At 38.6% G+C, this 12631-nt stretch overlaps 1 protein-coding gene across 1 annotated transcript in view; it reads right to left on the reverse strand.

Moving 5' to 3' along the window:
• LOC127433433 (uncharacterized) overlaps positions 1-12028 on the reverse strand; it is a 30704-nt gene extending 18676 nt beyond the window's left edge. The window contains exons 1-3 of the mRNA XM_051685345.1: positions 11912-12028; positions 10644-10888; positions 9071-9297 (exon numbers count right to left, since the gene is read on the reverse strand). Of these exons, the coding sequence (XP_051541305.1) occupies positions 9071-9297; positions 10644-10888; positions 11912-12027 (588 nt within the window). The 5' untranslated portion in view covers position 12028. The remainder of the gene's footprint in view (positions 1-9070; positions 9298-10643; positions 10889-11911) is intronic.
• Positions 12029-12631: the final 603 nt, after the last annotated feature.

Genomic DNA, 12631 nt, shown 5'->3' on the forward strand with positions numbered 1-12631 from the left:
CTTATCTTCCCGGCCTTGCTCTGCCCAGATGCCGCTCAGCCTCGCCCTGCTCGCCACACTGTAGTTTTGCTCCAAAATCATTAGTTAAAAATTGTCATTTTGACCCCCCCTCTACAAAATAATGGATTAATGGATTTTCAGCAAACTTAACATGTGTAAATAGTTGTATGAACAAAAGTAACAGTCAGTATCTGGTGTGGCCACCAGCTGCATTAAGTACTGCAGTGCATCTCCTCCTCATGGACTGCACCAGATTTGCCAGTTCTTGCTGTGAGATGTTACCCCACTCTTCTGCCAAGGCACTTGCAAGTTCACGGACATTTCTGGGGGGAATGGCCCTAGCCCTCACCCTCCGATCCAACAGGTTCCAGACGTGCTCAATGGGATTGAGATCCGGGCTCTTCGCTGGCCATGGCAGAACACTGACATTCCTGTCTTGCAGGAAATCACACACAGAACGAGCAGTATGGCTGGTGGCATTGTCATGCTGGAGGGTCATATCAGGATGAGCCTGCAGGAAGGGTACCACATGAGGGAGGAGGATGTCTTCTCTGTGACGCACAGCGTTGAGATTGCCTGCAATGACAACAAGCTCAGTCCGATGATGCTGTAACACACCGCCCCAGACCATGACGGACCCTCCACCTCCAAATCGATCCCGCTCCAGAGTACAGGCCTCGGTGTAACGCTCATTCCTTCAACGATAAACGCGAGTCCGACCATCACCCCTGGTGAGACAAAACCATGACTCGTCAGTGAAGAGCACTTTTTGCCGGTCCTGTCTGGTCCAGCGAAGGTGGGTTTGTGCCCGAAGGCGATGTTGTTGCCGGTGATGTCTGGTAAGGACCTGCCTTACAAGAGGCCTACAAGCCCTCAGTCCAGCCTCTCTCAGCCTACTGCGGACAGTCTGAGCACTGATGGAGGGATTGTGCATTCCTGGTGTAACTCAGGCAGTTGTTGTTGCCATCCTGTACCTGTCCCGCAGGTGTTAGTGTCTTAACGACCGTTCCACAGGTGCATTGTACATTAATTATTTATGGTTCATTGAACAAACATGGAAAACATTGTTTAAACCCTTTACAATAAAGATCTGTAAAGTTATTTGGATTTACAATATTATCTTTAAAATACATTGTCCTGAAAAGGGATGTTTCTTTTTTTGCTGAGTTTATTTCACTAGTTTTGTGAAGTTTTGTGCAGAGGACCTCTGGTTGAGTTGACATGGAATGACCCATGTGTAAGTGATGATTAGATATTTTTACTGGGAAAAAAGACAAACATACCGATTAAGAAGAATATGTTTAGCTGTGTACCACTCTCATACAAATTTGCAATCAGGTTTGACATCTTATCACAAAAAGGTATGCAACATAATTATTTCTATGCAATAACAACAGATCTCAGAAATGTAACATTGTGCACCTTACAGTACTTTATTTATTTTTTTAAAACTTGTAGCAAATTTTTTCCAATGTGTCACTTATTCTTTCCACATTCCGAAGGAAATTAATTAGCCTGAAGCACAGATAAAACAGCAAACACACTTTCCAACAAAGTGCCTTTAACTGCACTATAAAACCAGCAGATGCAGCCTGATGAAGAAAACGACAACAAAACATGCTAATGCATCTCTCAGAATCTCAACATAACTTATCTGCATTCTTTCCCAGACTCAAAATGTACATATGTAGCATATGGAAATAGAGAGCTGAGGCAAGTGTTTGCCATTAAATTATAGAAATAAAGCCAATATTTATCACATACACATCTATCACAAATAAATATAATTGTCTTCCTAAAGCAAAGATCTTGAAAGAAACATGCAGAAACACCATAAAGGTGAACACAGCTGTAGCATGTCCTCATATTGTCGTCTCTAATGATTCCTTATGGCTTTACTGCAGTAACCAGATCCGCTGTATAATGGCCATACATCAGCAGAGCAGCTTAAAACGATCACATGACTCCCGGTTATGATGTCACTTATACTAATAGTTTCCATATGTCAGTGTAAACCACTCGCGAGACACTGATAACACAGAATAAACACTGAATGATCCACATGAAACACAGACACACTCGAACCTCAAGATCTCAAAATCTCACCAATCCTGTCAAGAACATGTGCACTGTGCATGTCATATTTCAACATTTTTGCATTTTAAATTGGTTTAAGAAGATGAAGGCTATTCATAGGACCAACAATTATTTTTGCAATGTGAATGTGTTTTGGGTGGTTGCTAGGGTGTTGCTAAGTGGTTGCTAGGGTGTTCTGGGTTGTTCCTGGGGCATTGCTAGATGGTTGCTAGGCAGTTGCTAGGGTGTTCTGAGGGACCCAGCAACCACCCAGAACATCCTAGAAACCACCTGTCTGTCTGTCTGTCTGTCTATTTATCTATCTATCTGTCTGTCCATATATCTGTCTCTATATCTATCTGTCTGTCTGTCTGTTACATGTTTGATTTATATGCATAATTTTTACGATTTACATTGTAGAACAAGTGCTAAATGAAATTATAAAATTAATTAAAATTAGTCTGCTAGCTGCCTTGAGATGTCACACAAGTCACATAAAATACAACACAAAGAGACTGTATCACCAAGATATCACATAGAGACTGTGTCTGTTCCCCGAACTACCAAACACAAACCCCTCAGTAAATCATTTAGAAAAAAATTTGATTACGGTCAAACTTTAAAAAATATAAACATAAACATCATATAAAGGTAATGCTAGTAAACATTAGATCTCTTTCTACCAAAACACTATTTGTAAATGAAATTAGATCATAGTTTGGATGTGCTCTGTTTGACTGAAACCTGGCTTAAACCGGATGAATATATTAGTTTAAATGAATCTACTCCCCCAGGTTATTGTAAGTTTTTGGTGTTACTCCGAGGGCAGGATATAAGTTTAAGTCTTTTGAACTAATAATGCTTAATGTGACACCGTCAGATATAAATACAAAAATCTCTGTCATCTTTTGCTCTTGCTACAGTATATAGATCACCTGGGCTGTATTCTGATTTCCTTGGTGAATTTGCACATTTTCTATCAGATGTATTAGTTACTGTAGATAGAGCTTTAATTATTAGTGACTTCAGCATTCACACAGATAATGAAAATGACACATTGGGATTAGCATTTATTGTTATTCTCAACTTTCTTGGAGTCAGACAAAATGTGACAGGGTCAACTCATCGCCATAATCATACGCTAGATTTAATTCTATAATATGGAGTTGATGTTTATATTATAGAAATTCTGCCGCAGAGCGATGACATCTCAGATCATTTCCTCGTCTCTTGTATACTGCAGTCAGCTAATGTTACTCAATCTACACCACGCTATCGTTCAGGTAGAACTATTCTTTGACCACTAAAGATAGCTTCACTAATAATATTCCAGAATTATCTCATATACTCAGTAAGCCAAAAAGTCTAGAAGAACTTGATGTAATAACAGAAAATGTAAATACAGTCTTCTCTAGCACTTTTTTCTCCCAATTTTGGAATGCCCAATTCCCACTACTTAGTAGGTCCTTGTGGTGGCGCGGTTACTCACCTCAATCCGGGTGGAGGAGGACAAGTCTCAGTTGCCTCCGCTTCTGAGACCGTCAATCCGTGCATCTTATCACGTGACTCGTTGTGCATGACACCGCGGAGACTCACAGCATGTGGAGGCTCATGCTACACTCCACGATCCACGCACAACTTACCACGCACCCCATTGAGAGCGAGAACCACTAATCACGACCACGAGGAGGTTACCCCATGTGACTCTACCCTTCCTAGCAACCAGGCCAATTTGGTTGCTTAGGAGACCTGGCTGGAGTCACTCAGCACGCCCTGGATTCGAAATCATGACTCCAGGGGTGGTAGTCAGCGTCAATACTCACTGAGCTACCCAGGTCCACCTTCTCTAGCACTCTTGATAGTGTCGCCCCCCCTTCGATTAAAGAAAATTAAAGAAAAAAGCCCCACACCATGGTACAATGATCACAATCATGCTCTCAAGAGAGCAGCTCGGAAAATGGAGCACAAGTGGAAGAATACAAAATTAGAGGTATTTCAGGGTGCATGGAAGGATAGTGTCTGTAGTTAAAGACAGACATTAAAAACTGCAAGGTCAGCATAGAAAATAACCACAACAATCCTAGGTGTTTATTCAATACTGTGGATAAATTGTTTAGAAACAAAGCCTCAGACTGAACCAGGTATTCCGTCGCAGCACAATAGTAATGACTTCATGCATTTCTTTACTAATAAAATTTAAATCAGAAATAAAATTGGAATTATGTCTGTCACAGCTCCTCAGAAAACAGTGTCTCATAATTTTTCTCACGAGCAACAATCCTTCGCTGTCATAGGTCAAATGAAGTGCTAACAAAACTTATGTATATTAGATCCAATACCAACTAAGCTCTTAAAAGTATCAGAATGAGCTATATTGCCAAGTATGTTTCCACATACATGGAATTTTTCTTGGTGACAGAACACAAACAATACAACAACAAGACAGAGATAATAAAAAATAAAAAGCGAATAGAAATAAGTATATATAGAAATACACAATAAGAGAGAAATATACATATAGTATGTACAAATTCAAATCTGTTATATACAGTGCAAGTGAATGTAATGCAGAAGAGGTAGGCTATGTTAAATAATATAATTGACTAGGCTGTCTATTGCACATAATTATAGTATAGTTTTTAACTGTTCATGAGATGGATAGTCTGAGGGAAAAAACTGTTCCTGTGCCTGACGGTTCTGGTGCTCAGAGCTCTGAAGCGTCGGCCAGAAGGCAACAGTTCAAAAAGGTAGTGGGCAGGGTGAGTGGGGTCCAGAGTGATTTTTACAGCCTTTTTCCTCACTCTGGAAGTGTATAGTTCTTGAAGGGGGGGGGGGGGCAACCAATAATCCTCTCAGCAGTCCGAACTGTCCTTTGTAGTCTTCTGATGTCTGATTTCATAACTGAACCAAACCAGACAGTTATTGAAGTGCAGAGGACAGACTTAGTGACTGCTGAGTAGAACTGTATCAGCAGCGCCTGTGGCAGGTTGAACTTCCTCAGCTGGCGAAGGAAGTACAAACTCTGCTGGACCTTTTTCACAATGGAGTCAATGTGGGTCTCCCACTTCAGGTCCTGTGAGATGGTAGTGCCCAGGAACCTGAATGACTCCACAGAATGGTGAGGGGGGTCAGTGTTGGGGTGTTCCTCCTAAAGTCCACAATCATCTCCACCGTTCTGACTGCACAAGTAAGCCAGCCGTTCAACCTCCCTTCTAAAAGAGGTATTCCCTGTAATCTCAGAACCTCTTCTTAATATTAGTAACTCCTCTCTATCCTTAGGACATGTCCCAAGAAACTTTAAAATGGCAGTTATCAAACAGCTTATTAAGACGCCACAGCTTTATCCTGGAGAATTGGTTAATTATAGACCGATTTCAAATCTCCTGTTTATGTTGAAAATACTAGAAAATGTATTGTCCTCCCAACTATGTTCATTTCAACAGAGAAATGGTATATATGAACAATTTCAGTCAGGATTTAGGCCCCATCACAGTACAGAGACTGCACTTATCAGAGTTACAAATGACTTGCTATTATCATCTGATCATGGCTGCATTTATCTTCTAGTGCTTTTAGATCTTAGTGCTGCCTTCGACACCATAGATTATGACATTCTCTTGAATAGGCTGGAGAATTATGTTGGCATTAGTGGACTTGCGTTAGAATGGTTTATCAGACCGCTACCACTTTGTATATGTAAACAAGGAATCAATCAAACAAGATGTAAAGTATGGAGTGCCACAGGGATCAGTTTTAGGGCCTCTGCTTTTCTCCTTATATATGCTTCCCCTGGGAGATATTATCAGGAATCGAGGAATACATTTCCACTGTTATGCTGACGATACCCAATTTTATATTTCTTCAAAGCCTGACGAAATTTCATATTCTACAAATTAGCAGAGTGTATCAATTAAACCAAAGATTGAATGGACAGAAATGTCCTTCTCAATTCTGACAAAACAGAGGTACTAATTATTGGACCAAAAACCTCTAAAAATAAGCCGCTAAAATATAATTTGACTCTCGATGGATGTACTGTTATGTCGTCTTCTACAGCGAAGAAATTGGGTGTTATATCTGATACCAATCTGTCCTTTGAAAATCAAATTTCCAATGTTTGTAGAACAGCATTCTTCCACCTCAGAAATATTGCTAAATTATGACATGCTCTCTGTTGCTGATGCTGAAAAACTAATTCATGCGTTCATGACCTCAAGACTAGATTATTGTAATGCATTACTGGGAGGATGTCCAGCAAGATCAATAAATAAACTTCAATTGGTTCAAAATGCAGCAGCCAGAGTGCTGACTACAACAAAGAAATATGATCATATTAGCCCCATTTTATCGTCGTTACATTGGCTACCTGTTAAATTTCGTATTAATTTTAAAATTCTGTTAACTGCATACAAAGCTTTAAATAGTCTAGCTCCGCAGTACTTAAGTGACCTTCTGACACGCTATATTCCATCACGTTCATTACGATCACAAAACTCTGGCCTGTTAATAGTTCCTAGAATATCAAAATCCACAAATGGAGGTAGATCCTTTTCCTATTTGGCTCCTAAACTATGGAAGAGTCTCCCTAACACTGTTCCCAAACACACTCACTCAGTTTAAGTCTAGACTAAAGACTCATCTATTTAGCCAGACATACACCTCATTTATCCATCAACTCACAATTAGGCTGCTTTAGTTAGGTCTGCCATAACCAGAAACATTTCTCATGGTCTATAACTCTGCAACAAATTGAATGGCATCTATGCTAATATTATTCTATTTGTTTCCCTTTCTCAACCTCGTGATTCATATCCTGAGGTTATTAGAGCCGGGCAGATCCAGCTCCGTTCCTGCTTGGTGTCGGACTCCACTGCTATATGTCACCGGTGCTAGCCAAACATCACTTCAGTCTTTTACAGTGGACTTCAGAGGATGAACTGATGCCAACTCCAACTGTAAGACATGGGATACTTCATATGCCACTGCCTGAACCTTGGTCTTAGGATGGACCCCACTGAACCTCACCGAAATGACCTGCTGGTTGAACTGTGATGCACCTCATTGATCTCTGCCTGCATCACCTTTTAAACACTGGCCCTTAACACTTACTTAGTTTACTAATCATAAACCATGACCTGCACTGCACATAAATAACTAATATTGTCATTATATTCATGATGTTAGTCAGAGGGGAACTGACCCCCACAGTGAGTCTGGTTTCTCTCAAGGTTATTTTTCTCCATTAACCAACATCTTCTGGAGTTTTGTGTTCCTTGCCACAGTCACCTTCAGCTTGCTCACTGGGGGTCTAAATACAATTATTATTTAATTATTTATTTTTATACACAATTTACAATCATATTTAATCAAACTACACAATGATGACTCTTTATAAAAATAACAGTTTTCATTTTCTGTTAATGCATGATTTTCTGTAAAGCTGCTTTGAAAAAACGTGTGTTGTGAAAAGCGCTATACAAATAAAACTTAAAATGCAAAATAAAATTTCTTTATATAATTTTTGGGTTGAAATGTGACATGGACATGTTTTCATAAGTTCTTGTTGTATTGTGACATTATTTTCATGACAACTGCACTGTAGATAAAAATGTTAATAAATTAAAAATTTATTATTTAAATTAATCTTAAGTAATATAAATATATATACTTTATAATAAATAAAAAGTTAAGTATTTAAACATCATGGTAGTTACTGAAGCTTTTAATTTATACTGAATTTAAAAAAAATTATTGCATTACAGTAGCTACATATAGTAAAAAAAAAATAATAATAATAATTGATAATAATTACAAAAAATTCAAATGTTGAACATTTAGACATTACTGTGATGAGAATTTCTTAATGTTAAAATGTGCTATTTTAATTGCCCTAAAAATAAGTTTCATGCACTTTTTTTCTTTTGATTTTTGGGGAGAAATGAGCCCTGAACATGTTTTGGTGAGATTCACCCATTGGTTAGGAAACTTGATAAAAACTAAAGAATAGATTCACCGTTCACACACATGTGAACAGAGACACAAACAGATGTTACAGCGAGCACTGGCTGATACAGTTTCATTTAGTCTAAAAGGGATCTCACACAAAACAACATCATATATTTTCTAACATTCATTTGTGAAATGATAGCATGTTGTGATAGGAAAGACACATTTCCCTTTCAGCAAAGTCTCAAAACTGAGAATTACAAGAAGAGCTCAAGGAAATTAAAGCGCCAGTACTACCGCAAGAGCTCTCATTCATTACCAATCAGAATCAGTGTGAATCATCACAGCAGACTGATGCTGAGAGACATCTACAGACTATCAAACACAATCACTCAAAAATAAATGATCTTCGATTCTCCCAAAACTCCTCATCCTTTTGAACTGAATGGAGTTCTTCAGTTGATTATATGGTTCTTCAGAGATTAAAAAAGGTTCTTCAGAAAATTATTGGTCCTTCAGGTCAGTATTTCGGTTTCTGTGTTCTTTAAACATCAGTGCGTAGATGCTTTTCTAAAGAACTAGCAAATAAAATGTTTAATTTAAAAAGGTTCTCCAGTGACAGCACACTGAAAAAACATTTCGGGTTCTAATTAGAACCTTTTAAGAAGTTTACTTTGAACTTCATTGTCCAGTAAACATAAGCTATCGATTGAAGCTTGGACTATAAATAAATAACAATCGTTTTCCCACAAACACACCAAAACCTGTGTGCACTTCACCACTGGAGATGTACGAACCCCATACTATGTCATTCTTAAAGGAATTTACAGTATACAAATGTACATAGCGCTGAACTTATTAAACCCAGAACATTCCTTTAGAAAGGATCACAGAAAACTGTACGTGCATACAATCTATCGAATTCAAATTGTGCGGAAATATTCATTAAAAGCATTTTTCTTCAGCATATTGCAAACTCCCAATGAGATCAAACCCCTGCCGACCTCGATCAGTGCAAGCTTTTGAATCGTTCAACGATCAGACTCACCGTATTGGCCAGTTCCAGGTAACTACCGCCCAATGGGCTGCTGCAGTTGACAGGAGGCGGGGTCAAGAGCTTGTGGAGTCCAGCTGAAGGATCCAGAACGTTGGGTTGATCTAGAAGTTTGTGGATCAGCGGTGAATTCTGCTGTGGTTGATGTTGTGTTGGTGACTGTAGATCTGGACTCTGTAAGTCTCGCGCTCCAGAATCATATTCCCAACTCTCACGAGCGCCTGAACACACACACAAACACCTGTTAGAACTTTTCACACAACATTACACACACACTGTACACACAATGTAAATAAAAGTGATATTCCATCTGGCCTTATGGTCACGTCAGTCAAGAATAATCTGACGACAAAAAAAGCTTTGGATAATGAGTGCTGTGGCATTCCGTTAACATTCCCTTTTTGTGGCCTTTATCAAGATACTCATAGGTGGTTTGCCTTAAAATCAGCTTGACCTTCTTTCTTTTTTTAATGGAACACAGAAGAAGATATTTAGCAGAATGTTCATGTTGCTCTTTTCCATAGTTGCTACGTCGCAGCCGATTATGAAACACGAGAACCAATTACGTTTGGTATCACTGACGTCAAACCTGGCGCAACGCGTCAAGTTTGAAAAAGCACACGTACGAATGACATTTGAGAGGTGCAGCAGAGGGGAAGATTTTCAGTGAAAATCGAATACAAAACATTTTTACAACATTTCAGAATGTTGCATTCTGGTTGCAGTTAGGTAAAACATTCTACAAACCATACCTACAATTAAAAAATTACTTAACCAAAATAAAATGTTTCAGAAATGTTGTGAAAATGCCAACCAATGTTTTCTTTAATCAGCCTCAAATTGTAAATATAATGTGTATTTAACAGAAAAATAAGACCAGACCAAACTTCAACTTTGTGGGGTTTTCATAACACAGTTTCTGCACCATTGCGAAAACGTATTTATTACGTAAAAAAAAAAAAAAGAAGAGATAAGTCGTATCAAGGATAACATTTTTATCACAACATTTTCAGGATGAAAAAAGAAACATTTTTCCAACATAGCTGCAACAGCTGACTATTCACATATATTTCTGTCTGTTCCTCATGCAATGCTTTCAAATAACTTCAGAAAACTTGAAATACAACACATAAAACAGAAACACATTTATGGTGCTTTTATGTCATTTTTGCAGTTCTGAGCCCATGGTCACTGTAAGCGTCCATTGCCTGGAAAAGGGCAGCATGAACATTCTGCAAACATAACTCCTTTTGTGTTCCACAGAAGAAAGTAATTTGTGTTTGAAACAATACAGGAGTGAGTAAATAATGACAGAATCTTCATTTATGGGTGAACTCTCTCTTTAAACTTTAAAGGGGATTGTCATTGTTCCTGTACAAAAGTTATTTTGGACAAAAGTGTGTGCTAAGTGACCACTCACAAATAACATTTCTTTCACTACAGCGATAACATGTAGGACAATAACTCTAAAAGGTTTGACAATGAAGAATTAAGATTTATGTTTTAGATACTTTTATGTTTCGGTTAGAGTTCTGATTTGGACAGGAAAATGTTGTTGAAAACACACCTAAACTATTCTCACTGCTGGTTGGCCAGGAGGTGATGCGTTCCCTAAGTTTCCTCTTGTCCGAGTCGCTTGAGACGAGCAATAGTTGTCCTTCTTCCTTGCGGATCTCGTTGACCAGCTGCATGTGACAGCGTGTGAAATCTTCAAAGGAAATCTTCCCACGCTCATCTGCGCCAAGCTGACCCATAATCTCAGCGACGGAGTCTTCCATATTCAACTGACGACACACCATCAACAGATCATTCCTGACAGGTACAGAAGGATATTAACTAACATGATCCATCTTACATTATATGTCAACTAAACACTGTCTTTTTTCTTATATTAAGTATGTTTCTTTTTGCAGTGTTTTGTTTTGTACTATTTCAATACCTCAGTCACCATTCACTTTCAAAGCACCAGAATAAAAGTGAATGGAGACTGAGACTGAAGGCTTTCATTCTGCCAAATATCAGTTGATGAGCAATCTTTAGCCTTTCTTACAAGTTATAGGATTTAAAGAGGACAGGTTTACTTACTTAAAGAAAGTCATACAGGTTTGGAACAACAGGAGTGTGAGTAAATAATGACAGAAGTTTCTTTTTCTTTTTGTGAACTATCCCTTTAAGTTTCTAAATACTGTTGAAGCTAGGTGCACGAATATCAAGCTTTTTAAAATGATATCATCATGTCAATGTACTTTGTTCGGAGAGCAGATGTTGCACATGTTGTTGTTACTGAAATAAGACAGCATGGTTTTTGCATTGATCAGTGAACCAATCACTGCACTGCTCATCAAATAACCATGTTGACAAGATTTTAAGATATCTGCCTATGTTCATCGCTTCAAAGCCACGTAAATTAATTACAATGACAGCAATGTATGCAATAATTTATCTAAAAACACCTCAACCCGAGACACAAACAAACTACCATCATCAGATTTCACAAATTTCAGACTGCGAGAGTTTGACGAATGAGGCTGAAACATTTCCCGTCACTTCCGAGGCCATATAGAACACAATTCACAGCACTTTCCATCATTAGAACCATACAAACAACCTTCATGCACTTGTTTATGTGTTTACTTTGCGTTCCCGTCATGAATTAAACTGTAACATTGTTGCGTTCCGATCATTCTCACAAACTTGTTACTTTGTTGCAGCAGGCTCTCGTGACGTCAGCGCTCGTTCCGCTGTTCGCAGCTGTCTGAAATCACTGAAGCTCTCCAGCGTGCACCCCTGTGTAAACTCCTGAGTAAAGTGTGTGTAATGTGTTACAATTCTGACCGGTTGATGAATCCGTCTCCGTCCCCGTCACACGTCTGAAACAGCCGCCGCACGCACTCCTCCTCAGCCGTGCTGGAAGAGTCACTGCTGCCGCTACTCGCGCTCACCTCCGCCATCATGAACGAACACACACACACTTCACCAAACCTGTGAATGTGCAGTGTGTGTGTGATGTGTCTTATTGCAACATTTGATGAACGATCTTTAAAGTTTTTTTCAAAAATGATTTGGACAATTAAATGGATAGTTCAATAATAGTGCTTTATCCCTTGCAACAGGGGGGCTTTTTACCCCAAATACTATTCTTTCATTTATTGGACAGTAATTGAAAAACTTTTGATTTAAACTCCTTGAACAAAACTGAAAATGATAAATATTTTTTCTCAAAATAAATGTGATTATTTCAGGGATTCTCATTAACTGTGCAACATTTTAAGAACTATTAAATGTTTAAATGTTCAAATTATCTCAAAATCAACCTTTAGACACTACATTTATTTTAGGCAGTGCATAGTGACAAACAACTGTTTAAGAGAAGGCTGTGGTCATTTTTCTTGCTTTTCCATGTTTGGGGAGAACATGTAATGAAAAGTGCCTTTTACCCTGGAGGGCCTTTAGCACTGTTGTACACGACATAGTGAGTCAATAGAACACAAATGTTTTCAACAGACTAGAGAAGATCGACAAGACTTTGACCTGTTGAGTGGTGCTCAGTGTTGG

This window comes from Myxocyprinus asiaticus, chromosome 4 (genome assembly GCF_019703515.2).
Source record: "Myxocyprinus asiaticus isolate MX2 ecotype Aquarium Trade chromosome 4, UBuf_Myxa_2, whole genome shotgun sequence".
Classification (NCBI taxonomy): domain Eukaryota; kingdom Metazoa; phylum Chordata; class Actinopteri; order Cypriniformes; family Catostomidae; genus Myxocyprinus; species Myxocyprinus asiaticus.